Source organism: Poeciliopsis prolifica, unplaced genomic scaffold (assembly GCF_027474105.1).
Source record: "Poeciliopsis prolifica strain line A6 unplaced genomic scaffold, Auburn_PproV2 SCAFFOLD007, whole genome shotgun sequence".
Lineage (NCBI taxonomy): Eukaryota > Metazoa > Chordata > Actinopteri > Cyprinodontiformes > Poeciliidae > Poeciliopsis > Poeciliopsis prolifica.
Genome location: NW_026562382.1, coordinates 1,122,457 through 1,145,914, shown reverse-complemented (window position 1 = coordinate 1,145,914; position 23,458 = coordinate 1,122,457). Strand labels below are relative to the sequence as shown.

At 39.5% G+C, this 23,458-nt stretch overlaps 1 protein-coding gene across 3 annotated transcripts in view; it reads left to right on the top strand.

Moving 5' to 3' along the window:
• man1a2 (mannosidase, alpha, class 1A, member 2) overlaps window positions 1-23,458 on the top strand; it is a 109,413-nt gene that overhangs the window by 23,952 nt on the left and 62,003 nt on the right. For all 3 annotated transcript variants that reach the window (XM_055031718.1, XM_055031717.1, XM_055031719.1), the window contains exons 3-4: window positions 38-299; window positions 16,214-16,310. In XM_055031718.1, the coding sequence (XP_054887693.1) occupies window positions 38-299; window positions 16,214-16,310 (359 nt within the window). The remainder of the gene's footprint in view (window positions 1-37; window positions 300-16,213; window positions 16,311-23,458) is intronic.

Genomic DNA, 23,458 nt, shown 5'->3' with positions numbered 1-23,458 from the left:
TAGGACTTACCTTCCCGTTTTTCCTTTCCCCACACAGAGAGGAGGAGGAGAGCCTACGCAACAAGATTCGCGCCGACCACGAACGAGCGCTGCAGGAGGCGAAGGAGAAACTGCGCAAGTCTCGCCAGGAGCTGAAGGCTGAGATCCAGACGGAAAAGGCCAAAGTCATCGAGGACCTGAAGAAGAAGGAGACGGGGCCCAAACCCTTACCGCCCGTTCCCATGCCCAAGGTCGTCGGGGTCAGCGACGGGGAGCCTTCTGAGGCGGACGCCAAGGAAAAGCGGGATAAGATCAGAGAGGTAAGGATGTCTTTGTTGGATTTTGTGGAAATGTGTTAAAGCGATAACCTTCAGCGTCTCAGTTGGCAGCTTCGATGGTGAAGTGAAGAATTGTCGGATGGTTATTGTGTTTTAGATTTTCTTTTCTTATCCAATCCCTCCCACCTACCTAAAAACCAAAAAGTGTCGTTGGCATTCGTATTCAATCTTTCTGGCTCAATACTATCTTTGTGTCAAACTAAATGGAAAACATTGGCGGACATCAGTTTTCAGCTTTTTCTGCAGAACTACATCGTTCCTTTATAACTCTGCCTGTGTCCTTCAGGGTTAACCACTGCTCTAGTTTTAAGTCATTCAAAGCGATTAACATATTTTGTCTTATTTCCACTTTTATTGAATTTGTATTTTTTTTCCATTTATTTCTCTCAGATGAATGATTTAAAAAAGTCAGATCTTATCCTCTCTTAAATCCTCTCTTCCACTGAATCTCCACTCTGGGATGGACGGGCATCTAATGAACGTTGCTTCCAGAGTCATGCGGTGCGGTTCAGCCCCAAACCTGCGACCCACAGAGCCAGAGTGCATCCGACTGTACGTCGCATGCTTGAATTCCCCCCGTCGCCTGCTGCCCTGTCCGAGTCAGCTCCTGGCGAAGGCAGCAGCGGGCCAGACAGACAGTGCATGTGCAGAATGCAGATGGTGCTATCTGGTGCTGCTCTCTTTAGATGCGATGCCAGCCCCAGCGTATCTCTCTCCTCTTTCCTTTCCCTTCTTTCTCTCTCTCTAAGTTTCCTCGCATAATTGCCTCGTGTCGTGTCTCATGAAACGGCACTCGGAGTCAGTACGCTTGCTGTGCCGAGTAGTGGGCCCTCTCCTCTCCAGAAACCGCCTTTGTCTCTAAAAGCCTCTTTTGTTCCCTTTCATAATTGCCATGCAGAGAGAATGCCGTACACCCCCAAATGAGAAAGAATGAGGCAGCTGTATGGGCAACAGCACAGCAGAATCATCCCCCCCTTCCTCTCTCCATCCTTTCCCGATTGCCTGGCAAAATCCAAGGTGAAAACCTCATAACACGCAGCAGAAGAGTCTATGTGAGTGGAATATGGGAGCCTCTCCCGTTTCCTATCCAGGTTGCAGGCTGCTCTTTGTTTCGCACGTTGATCAAGTTCTGAGAGATGATCCAGCATCGATGAGCTCGTCAGCGTTGCATCCAGATAGAAAGCAGTAAATCACTTCCATGGAGGGGATCCTTCCTTTTTAGTAATGCGCATAGATGTTTTCAATGCACATAGTGGGATTCCATAGTACAATCCGGTAGGGTTCAGCAGCTGACCAATTTATCAGCATCGGTTTTTGTGAAGCCGATATTATTCAACAATCTTATCTACCTTAACAGATGTCTAAATATCAACCACTGTCTTCTTCCGCTCTCCTGTGAGACATTTTATATATATATATATATATATATATATATATATATATATATATATATATATATATATATATATATAAACATTTGATAATATTGTTGGCTGTTGGAATAATAGGATTTGCAGCGATTCAACGAGTAAACTGAAATGTCGATGAGATCTGTTGTAGTAGCTACTCAAGCTAGTAAATTACATATATGAAAGAGAAAAAGCTAAATAACACAATTCTGTTATTTTTTAAGATTTTAAGGCTTAAATACAAAAACTTTAAAACACCACTTTGAAATCTCAAGTTTCAACTGAGAAAAAAGCTGAGAAATAAAACGTGTTGACTCGATCATTTAAAAATTAAAAAGCAAACCTAAATTGAGCCATTGCTTGGCTCTTTAAGTATGTAACGACGTCGTCAACTCAGTTCACCTCATAAACAATGACCGTTTATGACGGAATACGCAATATTCTTTTAGACATGAGATGTCCTTGGTTTTATCAGTGCTTTGGTTGGTGATGGGCTCTATCTTTGCCATTGCCATTTGCTAATGCAAACTGTAAATGGTAATGTCTTGTCCAACTGGTCGTGCACCACGTGGGAGATTAGTCACATCCACCTGAATACTCCTGCTGTTGATTCTTGACCCTTTTTGCTTCATAATTTTGCTTTGATGCCTTTCAAAATGCATATTTCATTGACCGTTCAGAAGAGAGGGGAAACAAAAATCCTCTTTTCTGATTTTTAGTGAGTCAACGTCTGCTTTCTTGTGTGTTCTGTTTCCAGTGTGACTGAGGTTTCTGCCTAAGAATAAAGAAAGCTTGTTTGGACGGGGAAAAAATCTGCAGTGGAATAAATGTAATTATTGACGCACCCAGCTCTATTGACCTGTCGCATTATGAAATATTGTTGGCTCAGAGCTTAAAAGAAAAATATATAAATTTGCATGTTGCTGTTACATTTTCGCTTAATTGGGAATTTCTAAAATGAGGTTTTATTTGAAAATGTACACTGGATATATGAACAGGCATAACATTATGACCACTCACAGGTTGAGTGAATAACTTTAGCTCTTTATTTGTCATCAACTGCAGTTGTAGGCTTTTGACAATTTTTGGTTGGTCTTTGCTATATCCTGACCAGAACCAGATACCATTGGAGTGGTGAAGGACTTGATTCTATGAACACAGTAAGAATTGTGTTTGTTTCGTGGCACTATGTCCCTTTGATTCACGATGCTGCTTTGGGAACATCATGTTTTGTGCTTTTCTGCCACATAACTATTTCAAAAGCATTTTCCTCTGAATATTTTCTAAAGTCCCACTGATTGTTGCGAAAAGCAGCCCGAATTTTAACAGCCCACCCAAAGCTGTTTTTCTTTTCCAGCCAAATGTGTTCAAAAGCAGCCCAATCTGGCAACACTGATCACCACATAAAGTGTTTGCAATTGGCGCGAGAATCAGAGCTGGTCTATTGAACCATCACTGCACGAATAGAAGATCTAGTTTCTAGTGCAAATATCAGAGTTTTTCCTTTATTTCAAGAGTAGCAGCTCATAAGTAACTTTTCAGCAAAATGTAGAGGCTTGTTTTTGAGTAAAAAAAAAAATTTGTATTGATGAAAAAGTTGTTCTGCTGGCAGATCATTTCACTTATAACAAGGCATTTTTTCTCATGTTATAAGTGAAATAATCTGCCAGTTGAACAACAACTTTTTTATCAATATTGACGACTTACTGACTTAAAACAAACTCATCATGTATTTTGCTTAAAAGTTACTTGTGAGTTGATTTGATCTTATTTAAGTCTGGCTAATGAATCTAACAATATGTTTTGTGGTGAACACACGATAAACATGTAATACATCTGATGTGATATTCAATAATTTCCTCGAACTCCGGTCCAGAACCTCACAGCATTCTGGGGGACGTAGGCAGAGGAGAAAGATTAGCTGCTCAGCTTCTCACAGCTATTTAAATACTTTTGAGTGGCATCAACTAACTCACTCTTTGGTTTTCTAGCAACAACCAGTTTTCTCATAGCTGCTTAAAAATGAATAAGTGGCGTGGAGTGAAAGGAGAAGATGGCCAGAACATCTCGAGAAGAAAATGTGGATGAAACGGGAAAGTTGACTCCACCAGTTTGGCATTATATTAGAAACTTAAAACAAACTAAAAACAATAATTATCTATCGACTCGCATGAAAACCTGATATTGTGATATGTTTTTCAAACATGTCTTCCAGGCCTACTCTTATTTCAGTTATTTGTAGTAGAAACTGGACCAGAACACTTGCTAAAGCAGCGATGGAACAAGGTCACCTTGTCTGATGAAGCTCCTTTTTCTTCTACTTCCCCCCAGACGGTGAGCTGTGTGCATAAATTACCTGGGATTCACATCTGATCAGCATGCACCACGGGAACAAAATGAATCTGGTAGACATACCTAAGCACTATTAAAGGCCTGCTTGTTTCAAAATGGACCACGCACATCACATAATTTGCCAGAGTTAGCCTTAAAGGCGAGCTTTCATCTGTAGTCCCTCAAAGTATGATCAATAGAAAAACACATCACATTGTAATACAGCTTTACAAGATCCTTCCAAGAAAAGATAATAATGATAATAATAAATAAAAGTTTGTTTTTTTAACTAAAATGAGCATATCAATTTACAAAATGAAAAACTATAAAAGCCACATTGCGCAAAAGTTCACCACAACACAGACAACACAAACACAACAAAAGTAAGAATCACGTTACTCTCTCTTGGCAGTACAATGAAGCACATTTGGCCTCCAAATGACCCCAGATCTCAGTCCAGTTGCGCATCCGCTAATGTGCTGAGCAAACGAGCTGTATCCATGGAGACCACCCTGGAGCCCACATGTTTAAAGGACTCGGCCAAATGCAGGAAGGCTAAACGCCCCCCACATGCCACCGCTCCCCTTCAGGAAGCAGCTGGAGTCCATCTCTCTGTGGGGCCCGGCCATCACCATATATCTCCTGGTCGGTGTCGTGGGAGACCAAACGGCTCCAACAGCTCCAGAAACATTGAAATGGTGAAAAAATGAAGAAGGAAAAAAAAAAAGAACCGTTTACAGCAGCAGTGATCTGATCATCCGTCTATAAAACCTTTTGCGTTTATGGACAGCCTGCTAAAAGTTTTCATTTTTCTTCTACTTTGCGGTGATGGAGACTTATTTAGCTTCTGATTGTCACTGCCACTTTGCAGGCTGCTTGCATCGTAGTTATCGTGACGAAATGCTTTATGGCAGCAAACTGTTTTTTTCTTTTTTTGCCTCCCCCGGCTTTTTCGAGCAGCTGTGTCAGAAAGCAGAGCTTCCCAGCCTTGCAGGTGTGCAGCAATTGGATTCACTTTAGGGGCTGTCTGATTGGTTGGAAACACAGATTGCAGGTGTGCTGTGCAAACAACAAGAATGGCCATCCGAAAGCACAGCTTGCCTCAATGAATGTATAGTGCTTATTTTGTGATTTTTAAGGAAGCGCCTTCTCCACAAATGATTAGGAGTTGCATTCCATGCTAAAATTTGTGAATAAATCAGACATGTCTGCAATTTTTTTCTTATTTAGTTCTTCTTAAAGGGGCAGTAGTAATACAGGAGTATTAATACAGGCGAGCAGCTGACTAGTTGATGGCCACAGTGTAAGTGTAGCTTTACAGAAATATTCATTCACAACAGCCCTACTTTACACGTCATTTCCTCATCAAAACCATTTAATGTTATTTCCTCATCAAAACCACACCTGCAATGTTTCCTTGATTCTTTCATTCCTGTTGGAGAAATTCGTTAAACTCCATGGCAACTGAAAACACCTTAGCGGACCTACCCCCACCTTGGCAAACATCCAGTAGAACATCGGATGAGCTCATTCAAGTTATATTGAGCTGGTAAAAATATTGTTAAAAGGTTAATAGAAGCGTGCTGTTGTGATGACTCCCTGAAGGCGGAGTTTCGGAGCAGTTTTTAAAGAGACAGATTCCCAATTTCAAAGAACTAAATCATAAAGTCATTTTTCTTTTAAGTCATATTTGATATGTACAGCATATTTACAACAACTGATGGTAACATAGTTATTTGATTGTGCTACAAAATGACTCTACGTGCCTGGAAAACGCATAATACTGCTCCTGTAAATGGTCTCTTCCATGTTTGTGCTTCTGATTTCACTTCTGAATAAATTTTAAGCGTAGCTCTTCGCACTTGACCAAGTCGATTAGTAATTTATGAACGGTCAGAGGCAGCTAGGAGAGGATCTTGTTTGTGCAGCTATATGGCAGAGCTGTTTTATGAGAAACCTTACATATGGATAAAAAGATGTGATAGGAACAATTCCTTTGAGGAATCAGGGCTTCTCTTCAATTTGCAGTGCTTTATTGTTTTATGTTTATGTGCTTCTGGAAGTGCCAAGTCCTGATTAAATTTAGTAAATAAGGAAGTCTTCTTTTCCCAACATAAATTTTAAATGGAGCATTTTCACCTTTACAGACACACTCTGATTAAGTCTGTCTTAGTGAAGTTATTCAGTCTTCCCAAAATTGGCGGGTGAGTTCGGCTAATTGCAGTGCATAATCGCTGCAAAGGAAAGAGGAAAAAGGGGGGAGAAAAAAAAAATCTATAAATGATCCCGGTAGGCTCATCAGGAGGGGGTGGCTCTGTTGGAGCTCCCTGGCACTTGCCTGTCGATTTGGCTCACCGTTCGCTCAGCTGTGACTTCAGAGCGAGAAAGGCAGAGATTTACAGATTTGCGGCTGGAGCATGCGCCGCATTCCCGCAGAGCTACGGACTGTGGCTGTGAAGTCCAGATAAATCAATGGTCGAAGCGGCCCCATCTCTGCACAGCCTGAAAGGTCCTATCCAGAGGTGTCGGTGCATGGGGAGACCACAGTGGTTTCCAATAAAAGAATGAGATATCTGCAGGGAAAGATATCCATATCCTCTCCTTCAGCCCTCACACCAAGCAATCGTCAATCACTCAGTTTCCTTTCTGTTTGGGATTCGTAACAATGTTTGACCGACGGCCTTGAACATTACTCCACACTGGCTCTATTCGTGTGTGTGCAGCTATATTTTCATCCATCATTGGCTCTTTTATTCACTCTTCATTTATGCTTTTCACATCATATTTAACAATCTCCCTTTGAGTTGTTTGGGCTTTTTACTCAGTCATAGACTCAGTTTTTGCTGTGTGGCTCCTTAAAATGTACACTTTTATCGTTCATTGTTTTCCCAGGGAAATACTAAAATGATCTCTTCACATTTAGTCACTGCAAGGTTCTTTTAATTAGTTGATTGAGGCCATTAAAGGTTTCATCTAGAGACATCCTGTTGCATTAGTCAATTGTCACAAAACCAAAAGATAAGAAAATAATTGAAAGTAGGGATCCACGATACATCGGTATTGGCCAATGTTTTCATTTTAACATATCGGTATTAATCCGATAAATAAAACTAATCTAACATTAACAATATTTATTTCTGCTGTACAACTAGGATGATGAACATAGTCATCAAATGGCAAATTGGAGGAGAGATGATGCTAGTTTCTGACTGAAGAAGTTATTCAAAGACTTGGGTGGCCAGGTCCAGTAGTAGAGATCCTGCACCTTATGGATGTATCCCATCACCAAAGTAGTCTCAAAGAAGCCAATCTGGTCTTAATTAAGAGGAAGACAATGGATGGTCAGATGAACAACAATCAACATCAGAAAGCCTTAATGATAAAATGGAGCAGTTTGATTCTAGGTTATTTTGCCTTCTTGCTTTTGGCTTCTGGTAAGTTGGGCTGCTCACAAATTAAGGAGGCATATCCATATTAGGAATTGGTGTTCGTGGTGGATGGCTGCTTTTCCCCCCCAAAAAAAATGTAGGTACAATATGACTAAAAGTACCAAAGAAGAAACAAAATGACCAGGATCGAGGAACGTGAAACTTTGCTGTAGCAGCCAGAGTGAACAACTCACATCCTTCTTGAAAAATAATTTTGTTACATTTGATACTTCTGACTTGGCGTTAAACATGTCGCTGGTGCTAACAAAAGCTAACCTTGAGTGTTCTTCAGTCACTACTTCTACACCAAATGGTGTTATCGGTGGTACTCAGTAGCACTCTTTTCTGATCTTGACTGATCAAAAAAAGAGTTGGATTTTTGAATTTCAGATCAACTGCTCGTCAGTCCAATTAGGATGAAAACTGTGATTTTCATCACCAGCTGAATTTCCCAGGTATCTCCATGTTTTTGTCTAAAAGTCTCACTGTATTAGACTCACCTCAGGCCTTGTATAGAGCCCATAGATCTTTATTAGAGTATCAGGAAATAAGAGCTGTCTTTCACTGGTGAGCTGCTACTTAATCCTTTGTGAGGTTGTAAAACTAGGAGAGTCCTGGCTGTCGTTAGTACAGGGCAGACCTAATGAGCTCCACCAATAAGAGCCAAGGTGATTGAGAGAGTGACATTGTATCTGGCAGAAGACGGAGTCCCCCTGCGGTGGCATGTTCCCCCTCTGGGCTCCTGCCTCGGTACAGCAACTCTGTCTCCACGTTGCCATCTTCTCGCTCTCTGTTATTAAAAAACAAACGGACAAAATATGATTCTATTTGGTTGCATTTCTCTACTTTGGGTGAAATCCCAACATGCATTATGCCTTTTTTTCCCTTTTTTTAAGTGTGTGGGGTTTGTTTTCTGTAAAATGTGTCAACATTTCTGCATGTGGACCTGCTGGAAAATTATGTCTTCTTGCTCAAAATGTTGAAGGGAAAACTTTCCCAACATGCCCGGACAGTTTTATCAACTAAGGTAAAGTTTTCTCTCTTGACAAGGAAAAGAAAGTCATCTCTTGAATTCTACAACTTCGATAAGTCGTTAGAGGAAAGAGGCACTGCAGGGAACTGGGAGCCTGTGATTGATGGTGGACATTTTCTCTGTTGGGTGTAATAGATCAGGGATTTCAGAGGACGACATTATCAGGGTATATTGATTGTCAAGACACTATGTTCTTAATTTGCTGGAGGAAATCTCAGACAGAGAGAGAGAGAGAGAGAGACCTTCAGAGTAGTAATGATGATAATAATCGTTCTTTTCAGGCTTGCTTTTTTGTGTGTGTGTTTTCAGATTCCATGTTTTGACCTCTTGTTGCTGCATGCAGAGCATAAAGCCATCAAAAGACAAATCACTATTCTGCTCTCACTGAGACACTTAACAATAGATGTAAAGCTTTTAAAATCCTCTAAAGCTCAAATCAGCAATTTGTCTTTTTATTTTATAAGGCATATTTTCCTGTTTGGTTTGTTCAGATTCATAAAGGTCAACATGAAGTGGTTACCGTTATCAATCTGCCACATAGTTGTGGCCCACAGTTCTTTATATGCTTGATTCATTTTCTTGAGGTTTGGAAGCTGTTACAGAGCTGTATGGAAATAGCTCTGTAACAGCATTTCAATCAGGTTAAGACTTGGATCTCAACCTCGAAACAAGGTAAATGTGTTCTGGACAGGCAGGGTTAAACCCAAACATCTGCCCTTATGTCATAGGACTGCAACGACAAACGTGACGCACTGGAAGGTCTTGCGCTTGACACAAGACCTTTGGTTGGCGTTTTTCTGTTCACCAATCAATGGACTTTGTTGGACGATCTCAGTACCGTGATATTGTCCTATGAACCTACAAATGAAGGGGGCATAGGAATGGTGTGGTAGAGATCCGTTGTATCGGCCGTCTTTACAATGGAGACAATACCAACCAGGTATTGGTTTTGGTTCCTCAGTGGAAATGAAGCAATTGATTCTTTTCTTTTTCATGGATTTACCTCAGCATTTTCTTTCAGAAACCTGTCCTGTGTCAACAGTTAAGCTTTACCTTTCAAATGGGATCACATTTAGCTCTCTAAGTTGATGTGTGGTTTGGCTTTCTTAGATGTCTTGTACTTTAATCTCCAATTTACAGTTTCCCTGAGGTTGGCACAGTTGGATGTTGTAAATTTGCCAGAATATCCACTCCTATGAAGACTGGCAGCAATCCTACTTGTTTCCAACAAGACAATGTTTTTCACTGTAGAACTGTTCGAATTGTTTGGAAATGCCCTTATGAACCTCTCCAGATTGAATGTTGGCAACATTTAAAGGTCCAAGACGGCAAACTGGTAACCCCCACGTTCTGCTTTTTTCACACTTACAGTCCGCTTATCTAGTGTTTTCATTAGTAGCGTTCTGCTTTTGTATTGTTTTTTTTTTTTTTTTTTTTTTTTTTTTTACAGCTTTTTCTTGTCATCTAGAGCAAGGAAATGCTTTATTTATCCAGTGATTTATTTAAGCTGTTTTGAACCAGGGTGGTGATAGATTCTCATTCATTCATCATTCAAAGAGTTCCAACGAAGCTCTCCTTAGAAGAAGAATCTGTTTTTAATAAGGTCTTTGGCTTAATATTCACTCAGTCATGCCTGGAAGTGGCAGATCTCCTGTAACGTTGTGTAATGATGCCAGTAGTTTTCATTCTTTAATCAGTTTCCAGCTAGAAAAGCCATCAGCAAATTGAATAGAGCAGGACAGCTGGTATATATCATGGTGCTTCTATGGTCCCACATTTGTTTTTTGATTAAAATTGTTCAGAAATGCGAATGTGCTCCAGAATTATCTTTTTTTTTAAAACTTCTTTCTTCATATTTACTGAGCCTTCAGATTGAGAGCAGCTTGAAGACAGCCAGCACGGGCTCCGTCACTGCCTCAATTTCACGGGGAGTCTATTGCTACCCTTTGCTTAAGTGCTCTGAATGTATTTACTGCAAGAAGCAATTCACATGTCACTCTCTCGCCACCCCTGTGCATCTTGTGAAAGAGCCTGGCCGCTAAAGCCCAGATAGGAAGCCTCCAGGGGTGAGTCTGAGGGAGATGAGAAAGATGAGGGCAGAGGGGGACGGGGGCTGTAAATCAGTCACAGTGACTCTGGAGGTCACGCAGAGCGCCACATAACTCCAGCTCAGCTCTTCAGCTCCTCACACATCCAACGGCTTGTCAGATGGATTTTTCTTCCTCCTAATAACCGCCCGAGTAACGGCCTTGGTTTGCAACTTTTGGTTGGATTTATGAATTTTCCCCGGCCCCGTGGTTATCCATGCTCCGTACCTTATGAAAGTGTCAGTATATGAATGTGCGGCACAAGAGGAATACGTGGGGGTTTAATTCATCGCTGCTCCTTTGGGGAAAGAGGCAGAAAAGCCTAGACTGGCCTTCATTTCTATGTAGCTCACTGCTTATGTTGAAGTTCTTGCCTGGTTATGCTAGGTATAGAACTACCTCCTAGTTCTGCATCAAGTCATCTGAGATCTCATTCATGTTGAAAATGTGAAGATTTCCAGAGTGATCCGATATTCAAGTATTTTTGACAATGTGCTCGATCCATAAGGGAAGATCTACTCAGTCTAATGCTATGCTTTGTGCTCTGAGCGACGCCATGCTGTTATTTTACATTAGCTTTAGCATTTTATGAACTTTATCTAGATGTTGAAGTCAAAACAGGGTAGCCTACATCAAGTTTTTGTTGGTGTGTTGGAATTCTGAGGCCAGTATTACATTTTTGTGTTTTTTAAATGTAAACAAAGCAAATTTAGGAGATTTCATTGTTTTGCAAACTGCTCACCGATTGGCGTTGATCAAGAAAAAAAAGTGCAGTTTGTAGAACAAGGCCGATTGATTGGTGCGTCGCGACATTACATAAAGTGTAATGAAAACTTATTGAGAACTCATTTCATAGTTACCTTGAAACATGAAGTTCTTGAACTGTAAATTTTTCTTATGTTGCTAATTTTTTACCTCCAATTCAGTCTGCAAGTTTGACTCCTGAAGGATATTTTCAGCAAAAACAGTCAAAATGTTCTCAGAGTTGGATAAATGCATTCATAAGATGAAGTGGGGCTACCTTTTTTTCATCCAGTGCTGCGCCATCCATATCTGTGGCTTCTTACTCTTTCAGCTTCATGAACATCAGCTTTGTTGATGTTATTGAGGTCACTCTTCCTGACCTCAATAACATGAGGTCACGTCTGGACTTTAACTTTTCTGCCAGTCAGCTCAGCTGTCCGGCATTGCTTTATTAGATTTATGCAGGAAGTGAAAAACTTTAAGAAACCTGTCTTTGAAACAAACGCGATATTTAATGTAGGCGTTTCAAAAAGCTCTCATGGTTATAACCTTGAGTAAAAAAGACACTGCATTTTAAAATGGCAGCAGTTACAGTAGACCCCCAATATTGGAAAGAGTTGGGGACCACTGCCGTTTTCATAGTTCAAACACTAAATACACCTTATTATGCATTAAAACACACATCTTAGCATTACCACAAAAGCTAACATCTGAAGTCTTCCTTATTTCCACTCTTGGGGCTACAACCAATCGGCGCCAAGGAAAATAATTGACACTTCTGGATTGGGTGCTTTGTAAATGACTATCAATTGAATGTCAAGTAGTTTTTCAGATTTCCAAGCTGCTTTTTATAGATTGTAGTTATACTCTAAAAATAGATTTGCAAATTTTAAATCCCACAGAAAATTGTCCAAAATATTAAATCTGCAAATCCTGAACCGTGTAAAAGCTTTTGGTTACTATCTTTATATGGCTTCTAAAATAACAGGCTAGTTATTAGTTTTAATTTGAAACATATATACATTATTGTGTTTTGATTCTGATACATGGAACAAAGCAAAAATACTGAACTACTACTACACTGGAACATGACATTTCGTCCTTTTGTTCTTGGCTGCTCAAAAGCCAACAGCTGTTGGCGGCACAAGACGTCCAACAACACAATTCTATTCGTTAAGCGTTCCTGACCAGCATCATCTGGTTGGCGGTCAACACTGCAGAGTACTGACTCAGCAATCCCTTTTGATCCTTTTATGTTCAGAAGATTAATGTCTCTTCAGTCAACTGCAGTTGTGGCTTCTTTTGAATTGTCCTTGCTTGGCACAACCAAACAAGACGTCTCCAACAGGGTGAGCCGTGTTACGGCGCTCTGTGCGCAGGCCCCTCAACACACACTTGAAGGCGGAGCCAGGTCCGACCAGGCGTTTTGCCAAAGGATTTATTAAACATGAATGGAAGAATCAAGACAACACTTCAGGTATCTCTTTGATGAGGGAATGACATAACGTGTAAAGTTGGAAAAGAATTTGGCCAAATTGGGTATTTTGCGGCAAGTTTGAAATTTGGTTAGTCTTCTGTAATCATTTTAAAATAAACGGAGCAATCTTTGGCCCTTCAGACTTCCTAGTTATGCTCTCTCAAAATATGTTTCGTCAATACAAACACCCTCACTTTGTACTGACGAAACACAAAAGAACAGCTTTACAATGTTCTTTCTGCGAGGTAGAAATCCTATTAATGCTGGAAGTTTGGCATTATAAAAAAGCAACAACAAAAGAAAAAAATCATTTTTTATAGCTTTTTACTGATTTTGCACAAAAATACATGAGGTGACACATTGCTGGAGAGTTTTTGGAGGTCCAACCCAAGCCAAAAGGTGGAAAAGTTTGATATTAAGACTTCTAGGTTATTCTGTCTTTGTGTCTGCTCTGCCGCCAGTTTCCTGATGAGATTTGGCTCTGAATACAGAACGAGCCAGTGACTTGGGCCTCCTCAAACCAATCCCCCACCCTCAGCTGTTCCATGTGGCTCCCAAGATGAAGCTACGGCAAGTGGGTGGGCTGTCAGAATCAATCTTAGAATATGGTATCTTAATGTCCAATTAGTATGCTGGAGTCCCCTTGCTGTATATAAGCAGTTTGTCAACAGTGCCAAATGCTCAGCTCTGTACCGCTTGTCCTTGGCATATGGGCCAATCAAAATCCGATGACACAGCCAATCAAGCCGCATCAGAGTGAGCCAGTCGGCGTTTTTAAAGTGTCTGCGTCACGCCGTGTGTTGTTTTGGATTTATAATCACAGAAAAGCCTAGAGTCTCAGAACAAAGTGGTGCTCCTCCTGGGCCTCGTCTGGTAGCAGCTTGGCTTCAAACCTGTCCCAAGGAGACTGGGGATACGCCATCTTCCCTTCCAGGCTGCAGAAGCAGCCTGGAAGGGAAGATGGCTTCGCTAAAAGCAAGAACAGGGGGGAAGCGGAGGGTCTGCTCGGCGTAGGCTTGCCGTGTCAGACTCTTCACAGCTCCTGCTATCGCTGGAGGCTGGTTCAGATTCTACTGGCCTAGTTATGGCTGCCAGCTCAGAATGACTCTAACTGCAAGAGTTTCTCTGTGTTTATATAGTCACTGAATGAGCTGAGAAAGGCAGGTCGTTATTCTTCTTCACAAATTTTGTTATTTCTTTTGCTTCTTTGCTTATTTCAGCACAATAATGTTCAGTACTATATTGATAACAATAACAGTGACGATAGGAAGCCGTGTCACAAAAGGCAACAAGTCAATTAATCACATCATAAATTAAAACAAGTTGAATAATTTCCATTTGCATGATTTGTTTCTCTCTTTTCTGTGTGTTACTTGATGTTTCTGCCTTGCTTATTTGTTTTGGATATTTAAATGTCTTCCAGTTCCAGGGTTGAATGTTCATTAAAAGTGTATTGCTCCATGAGAATGCGTTCTTGCATTATGTCGTTACCATTTCACTACTTCAAAATATTCTCAAAACATTACTGTTAACCCAAAACATTACTGGATGATCAATTTGGGACAATTGATCATCCAGCAAACTTTTTTTTATTGTTTCAAGCCTAATGTTAGGAACTATTTATTACATCTTTTATTGGGTAACTATGGCTATGACTGTCATGGCATTTATAGCTCTACAAATACAAAAACGATTGAAACATTTTTCAATTTGCAATACGCTTCTGTAGGACACAGCAGACATATTTTAAAATACAGCTACTATACAGAGAAAGTAATCAATCCCAACAACAAGGTGAGATCTTAAACATAATTATTTTAAATTCATTATGATGACGATAAATCAAAAATTCTTATCCTAAGAAATTTATCACAATAAATGATGAGTGATGAGATAAATGGCCACCTGTGTTGTTCATGACGTTTTTAAAATCTCAAATTTCTTCTAAATGTGGACATCGGTATCAGCTAATGTTAGTAATTTTTTACTTTTTTTCATGACATTTTCACCGGTCCCATAAAAGACAGCTATTATTAACCACTAAGCCTGTTAGTAATTAATCTCATGTTGAATTAAAATGAGCTCAAAAATGTCCATTTTGATGACTGTTTTTTGCGGGGCATTTTTGTGTAGAGATATCATAGCTTATTTTATTAATGTTTTTGGTTGTGTGTAATTTTTTTTAATTGTATTTATTGTTTTTGGTTATTGACTTTTCTTTTGGATATTTCTAATATTGTCCACTTCTGCTGTATTTGTTTACTGGTCTTCGAGAGGGAAAATCTTCCATTATTATTCAACTGTCAAAACATTACTTGAACTTGATCTCAAAACAACTATAACATCATTTATCGCAATAGTTCCTGGGACAATTTATCTCATCGTAACAGGCTAACCGCTAACGTTTGTCTCCCATTCTTTTGCCGCTTCTGTTCACTATTTTGATTTGACTTGAAAGCTCATAAAGAATCAGCAGTATTATTACGATGTGATGCTGTTCTGAACTTAACTGTGACCGACTCATAGGCGTGTCCAGCTTCAGCAGACCCTGCCACCCCTTCTCTCCTCGGCGTTGTCCACTTCCTGTTTCCCCTGGAGCGTCTCTTCTCATCGGCAGCTCACCTCATAAGGCCTTGCTCTTTTTATCCTCTTCTCCTTCACATTTCTATTATTTGCAGCCTCTCCAGAGAGGTTGTGGAGGATGAAGTGTTGATTGTTCTGTAAGGGTCACCTGATGGCAGAAGATGCATTGAGGGAGCAGAGGAATGTGCTGAAAAATCAGCATGAACTCGTCTTAACGTCACTCATTTTATATAAATCAACTTCTTGCCTCATTATGGATTTTACAATTTAGACTTTCTACTATTTCCTGTAAGATTAAACATTTTCCACGTTTATTAAGAATTTGTAATGTGCATTAGTGAGCACTTTTTCATTTTAATGACTTACAAACAACTGTGTTGTTCTGAATGGACCTAGTTTGTAGTTTTGGCTTATTTTTGCCACAACAGTGAAAATAACCTGGTTATAAAATGCAAATCATGCGAGTGTAAAATTTCCTAGAAAATGCATTCTACTACTTTATGGGTGTTTCCATGGCTCTTAGACGGGTAGAACAGGCAGGTAGTGCAAACTGACAACTTTGTACTGGGCGTTTCTCAAAAAGTTTGCTTTTCAACAATACTAAAGAGCAGCATCTCTTTGACGACTGTTCGAATGGAAATGATCACACTCTTTTTAATTTATGATGCATTTAATTGATTACTATGACAGGCCTGGAATAGAATAAATCTGTAACCAACACCCAGTCAAGTTGCTGGATTGAAGAGCTGTGATTCCTGACCTTCTGTAATGTACCCGTTTCCTTGTGCTTGTTGTTTCTGTCAGATGACGAAGCACGCTTGGGACAGCTACAGACAATACGGGTGGGGTCACAACGAGCTGAAGCCCCTCGCTAAGAAAGGACATTCCACGAATATCTTCGGTAAGTCAAACACAAACCCCTCTCTCTTCCTCTGCCGTCCGTAACCGTTGGCACGTTGTTGTACGTCACAATCCGATGCACTCATGACTGCACACACAGAATTTTTTATTTTTTTTATGTACAAGTTCACGTGAAACGCCTGCAGCAGGATTTCCATCACTTTAGTTGTTACTTACCATTTTAAATATTGTCCAACGGTGCATATCAAATTACGTCATTTCAAATATTCACAACTGGAATGGACAATCAGTGATTATTATGAGCAGTTGTTGTCTTAAACAGTGACTATGTTACACAGGACTAATATTTTTATCTGGAGACCCACTGTGTTTCCAGTGACCTGGCGAGGTCTTTGTCACCAGAGGTTTCCTGTTTGATGAGAAATTGCTGCTGGCGAAGCTCCTTTTCCCACTGAGGGGTCAATCCAATACAGCCTCTCATGTCTGAGGTTTGAAGTTCAGATGCTGTTTTCTGTTATCCTCCCCTGCAGCTGTGCTCTTGTGACGATACAAATCACAAAACCTGAAGTGGAAAGAAGAGCTTTGTTTTCTACTTTTTGAAAAAGAACGAAAAAAAAAGGATGAAACGATGACAAGAACTGTGGCTTCTACGGGACTCTTTTATCTAAAGGCACTTCAAACTGAAAAATAAAGCTTATTTACAAGCTTGGCTGAAGCAAAAGAAGGACCTTGAATTTCAAGTGAGACTCTTAAAAGTGTGTGCACTGTTTCATGTTTCTAATTGCAGTCAGATAACTCCAGTTGGGTCACACCAGGTAATAGTTGGCTGGTAACGCCATTAGGGTTGTAAGAGTAATCAATGTATATATATAAATGATATTCAAAAACATTTGTGTTAAAATCCACACAAACTAACCCATTTACATTTGCTAACATGACGAGTACTACGAGAAAACGTGACCCTCGTTAGCCGATAAAGCTAACGTGTGGTTCGGGCGTATTTTCTCTCCGAACAAGGATGACACATGCTAGCTGTGCTAATGCTAACGCTACATGACTGATGTTTGAGATCAACTTAAAGCTCAGTAAAGCCCCTGTGTTTGCATCAGTGAGGCAGGAAACCTCCTGGTTGACATAAGCTAATGCTATCAGTTCAAATATTAGCTTCGTGGACAGCGCAGATGATGTTCTGCTGGTCCAATCCAGGCTGTGAAGTTCAGAACCATGCAACGCTCTGTTCTTCTGTGGGACAAATTAACGCAGGAAAATGTTAACCAATCGAGAAAACATTCAGCAAAACTTTCAGAAAGACAGAAATTGTACAAGGCTGCTGCTGTATACACTGCAAGGACCAAATCCTTGCTTACAGTGTAAAAAAACTAATGTTTTGTATCTTCTCTATATTTGTTTTTGAAATGCAAGTTATTTCAACCTACAATGATCCTTTCTGTCAGGTACGACAAAACAAAATGACTGCACAAGTGAGTCACACGTCCATAAAGGATGAAATAATGGAAATGTGCTGTAATGACCCACATTGAGGAAATTCAAGTGTAAGAGCAAGCGAGATTAACTTAAATGGAAGCATACAAACACTAAGCTAAAAAAAATTAATAACAAAGACGTTAAAATTATTTTTTTTCTTGTATCTCTATTTCTTTCTCTAATTGTAAGACAATTTTGATGACTTGCTCCATCTGAAAAGTGTTGCCCACAATTTTAGTTCATTACGGTTTTCAGTGTAATCGTTTTTTCTAGCTTTCTTTCAATGAGCGCCCAGTAATTATTCATATATTATATTTATAGCAGAGGTGACATCACACTGTGTGACAAAGCAGCCCCTGTGAACTGTGGAAGTGGGTTTTGGGTAAATCACAAAGTTCATTTTGCTGTTTTGCACTTGGCCTTCCTGTTGTTTTCATAAAACTCTTGCTCTCTTTCTTATCCTGTCTGAACAGTTAGCTCCTTACATCTCCGTGATGTTGCAGATTTCATAGCTAAACGCTTTAGTGACGCTGAAAATGAGTTGGAGTCATCTTTCTGTAAATGAATCCTCACCGAAGGGTGTTGTCAGTTCGAGGAGTTAGTACTTGTATAAGCTGCACTCAATGTTTTTGAGTTTCTGAACAGATGGTCATGAGTCAGGGTGGTCCCACTAATCCTGGTCATTAGTCAATTTCTTGGTGCAAAACTCGTCTTTGTCAGAGCTTTTAATAAGATGTCAGAGTTCTATGTGGTGAATAAATGTGTTTTCTGGTACTTGATATTTGTCTAAATGAGCACCAGATGAGCTGAAGTTAAATTGGAATTCAAACACTTTTGTTAGATCTGTGGCATTTAGAGCCACAGATCTAACAAAAGTGTGGATTGATCAGTGCATCTAGAAAGTATTTAAATCCAAGTTCCAAATTGTCTTAAATTCATCTTTCTCCTCAAAATTTCTTACTAATTACCCCAGGATTACCACAAAAGGGGGGGGGGAGTAACGAAATACGGTAAAAATTAAGTACTGAGAATACATTGTATTACTCCTAGGACATTACTCACTGCTTATTACTCTTTGTTTTTGCACATTATTTCTAGACCTTCCAGATTTTGCGTGTATATTTGGATCTAATTTAACAGACTGTTTATAGCCGCGTGTGAATGCAGCGCCATGATGCCTTTGTGTCAAATTGGAATGTTTCAGCCGCCAATTGGCTGCAGGCGCCTGTGTTGCTTTTATGAGCTGCTGCTAAATGCTAGATGGATGGGTTCTTTTGTGTGTCTCTGCATTTATTCGTTTTCCTGTCCGTTTCGCTGCACGTCTAGAACGTGTCCTGTTTTCTTTCCGAATGTGTCTATAAGAGTTTTGCTTTGTTTTGGTTTTTTTCCCCCTACTTGTTGCTTATGGGGAGATTTGCTGGTAATTACTCACAGGTTGGGTTGCGAAGGCAGAGGGCAATGAGTAAAGCGTTACACTTGTTGCAGAACACACTTCCAATACTGATGAGCAATGACCTGTCTGCTGTCGGATAGTGGCCATATTGATTGGGTGTGTGGGGTTGGGCTTGAAACGGTAGAACGACGAGACGGAGGGATACATTTTTGATCCAACGGCAACAATGACTAATTCTGACAGAGCTGCAGTTATCCCCACTATTTGTAAAACACATTTCAATATGTGTTGCAACGTAGAATTCGATTGAATATCCAAACTCGTTGCAAGGCTTTTTCCAATGTAATGTTACAATTTTCTATATAGAAACTTTAAGCCTAAGAAAAATAACAGGATAAATATTTTTTAAACCCTATTTTTATCCGTTTGTGCATTTTTAGTGCAATATGTGTTTCAACATAGAATTGGTTTAAATATCAAAGTTTTTTCAAGTTAATTTTGCAGTTTCTTTATATAAAAACAAGCCCTAAGAATAAAAATAACAGGTCAAAGATTGTTTTGAAACCTAACAGAAAACAAACCCTAAGAAGAAAATATATATATATATGTAAATACGGACATAAATACACTGAATTATAAATGTATGTGAGAACTCTGCACCAGTACAACACATCTAAATACACCAATAGCTTCACAAGTTTGGTCAAACATGTAAAAACAAACTTAAATTATTCAGCCAGTCCAATTAGGAGAATAATGTAAAGTAAATAATGAAACTGAAACTGATAAAAGAAGTTTTGTCACAGTGTGTTTTTTAAATAGCTTAGAAAGTGGAATTAGGAATTCCAGCTATAATGTAAAATAAACTATACAGCATAACATTAGACTTAATAAATCTGTCCTGATGTATCGGGCACATTGTCACCGATACCCAATCTAGAATTTCTGTTGATATCAGAACCAATACAGATATCGACATTGGATCAATAAAATTTTGGTTTTGTCATTTATTTAAATTGGATTAAGGAGTACTTTCTCTATCAACAATATAATGGATTGAGATTTTCTCATTCATTATAGTTTTGTAAATGAAAGAAATTTAAAATGACGTGTCAGAGTTAAGAAAATTAAGGGAAAACCTTAATCAGTGTCTTGAAATGGTAAACAAACTCAACTCGTATTGCTCTGGAATGAAACTCGGTTTACCAAGAGAGCTTCTCTGTCCTTTAAGATCTGGTCATACACAGTTATTCATTTATATTATCATTATTATTATTTATTTTTACAGAAAAGCATTTCCTGCCGACGGGCAACCAGCCTTCCTCCTTGACTCAAGCTTTACAAGCCGCCTCGATGCCGATATTATGAAGAAAAATGTGCAGCGGGTTCACCGCTGGCCTGGCTGTTTAGCCTTTATCTGTCCAGAGAGAAAAGGACAGGCCAGGATGGTAACAAGAGGGCTTTAGGTCTCATTGCAACCCTGGGCTCAGATAACCTTGAGTTCACTGCCTGGTCCTGATTTGTTTTCTCTTTCCTCCGCTACTCTGCAGAGAATACAGAGTGCAGATATTGAGTGGAGATACTAACGGTGGCTTTATCTTGGGGCTACATGGTTCAAGCAAAAATGACTCATGCTCTTGTAGAGGAAGTATAGTATAAAATTGGTCAAGACGGTCGCAATAACCCTCAAAAGGCACATGAGTAGGGACGGACGGACGGCTTGTACAGTCGGAGATGAGCAAACAAAAATACTCTTCTAACAAAAAATGGTGCAACTATTCATACTCAATATTCACATTGAATTTTACCTTCAAATATCTTGATTTAATCGATATAAAATTAACATTTGTTTCACCTGTAAGATTAAAGATTAAATAGACAATCCGGTCTGGGCTGTCACAATTTAAATTTTGCTGGACGATAAATTGCCCCAGGTAATTATTACGATAATGTTGTTTTGAGACCATCTTGGAGTAACATAATGAAGATGGCATAATAGTTCAAATACACCTTGGCCTGCCACATTAACACATTTTACTGAATGATGTACATGGAAACGATTTATGTTTATGTTCAGATGTTTATTGGAACATAAATGTTATGATTTATTGTTCCGATAAACCATAACGTTGTTGTCTTGATACCATCTCAAAGACTAATGAACTTTAATTTTGTTTATTAGAACTCTGTAAAACTGAAAGATATTTTAAGCGTCCAAAATTAAACACAACAACCAAAAAACAATAAATGGAAAAGGAAAAAAGAACATGCACACAATCAGAACCGTGAATGAAATGGACTGACCTCTGCCCTGAAAAAATTGCCCTTCAAAAAATATTAGTCAGAATGGAAATTTTTAATTCATGATGCAATTAATTGATTGATTCCTGATCACGACAAGCTTAAATCCCAGTGCATTTTTCTGTCTTTTGGATTCTTCATTTAGAACTTGATCTTGCAGGTTCACAAGGTGTGGCTCTTTTTTTTTATCTTTCAAGTTGTTTTATTTCTTAAGAATTCATTTTGACTTTTGCGGACGTCATTGGACTGGATCAAAGCTTTTCTCGTAAAACACGTGGGAATTCTCTGGTGAACCAGTTACGTGTCCTCCATACTTTACTCAACGCCTTTTCTTTGTTTTTGTTGTTGTTGCTTTATTGGATTTGCAGAAAGCTCACTGCCTGTTGACTTTAATCTAAACTTGCTGCTGATGACTGTTGCACATCTCAGACTCTTGGCTTTCTCCCACCGGTAGTGTAACAGGCTCACAGTAACTGATACATCTCTGAGCGCCTCCGGCGTGTAAGAGGTGGACGGGTTGGAGATGATTCAAACTGGGATGCGTTTCTGGACACCCGACTTCCCTGTCAGCTCAGTACCTGGAGTAGCTTAACTTATTATTCATGACGGCTGGCTCATCCATGACAAGATTGCTTTGGTACTTGAAGCAGGGGTGGAAATTATCACCCACCACTGGCCAAATGCGAGTAAAAGTATGAAGTGGGGTGTAAATTGGAGCAACGCACCCACCACTGTGGTGGGTTGACAATTTGAACAGAAAAAAACCAAAACAACTCCATTAAGTTGAATTTCTGTCCAGGGTAGGAGTGCCTGACAGGACATACTGTATATGGAGCGGACGTAGGGGGTCATTATTTAACAAAAATATAAAATATACCTGGTAAGATACAATAGTTTCCCAGAAAAAAGAGACTTAAGAGGTATGAGGATAACACAGGAATAATGATGACCCGTGGAATTAACAATAAACATGTTTGGACATGTTTTTAGTAATAGGAATTAGCAAATTTCAATAGAAAACGTAATAAGTAAGGAACAACTAATAGAACAGTTAGAAAACAGCTATTTAAATATATAAAAATGTTTAAAATGACTAGACGCATCTTCAGTACATGCTATCTGGGAGAGTTGTAGCCAAAATGTGGAAGTGTTCAACATACATCTCTGTAATGATTGCATCAGTGTTTGGGTTATGTAGTTCAATTTGTTGTTAGTAATTACCACAAGTGAACATATTGCTTTACGCCTCTTTTAAGGGTCCGTGCTTTATGTTAAATTATATTTAAACACTAAATATAGCCTACATAAAGTGAGACTCTTGGCATTACTGCATAAACTAACATATGCAGTCTTCCTTATCTCCACTCTTGTGAGTACAGCCAATCAACTCCAAAGAAATGAGATACGACTTCTAATACTAGCTTCTTTGCTTACGCCAGCCAATAGCATGTCCCCCTGCCCGCAGGTTTCACATTGTCTCCCAGTTAAGGATTCAGAAAGGACAAAGTTGTTAGTGAAGATAAAGGTCAGTTTTATTCCACTGCCAGCCAAACTGTCAAATTTCATTTCTGGTTGGTTGAAGGAAACTCTGAACTCATCTGTGAATTCAGTTGTTAGCACATTTTTGTTCTTGGATAGTTTCTCCCCTACATTGTTGAGGCAAATGCCGGAGTGTGAGTCATCTATTTCCTGGATTTCTTGCTTTTTGATGATTTTTTGGGGGGGCTTCATTCTTTGGGAGAAAATGGTTGCGTGATTGGTTGGACTTAATGACATTCCATGTCCTTAGAGCCGGATCATAATGTCAGGAGTCGACATGCCTTTCACCTTCTTGTGGTGAAGAGGCCTTCTGTTGCCTCTTCAGACAAGTCAAGGATCAAAGCCTTAGTGATGAGGTGCTTCACAACAAAAAAAAGAGCCCGAGGCCTAAAACTCAGTCGACATAGCCCCTACTACCAAAGCGGTGCTTCAATCACCTTGTTGCAGAAGTGATTCTGCAGAGAGAACTG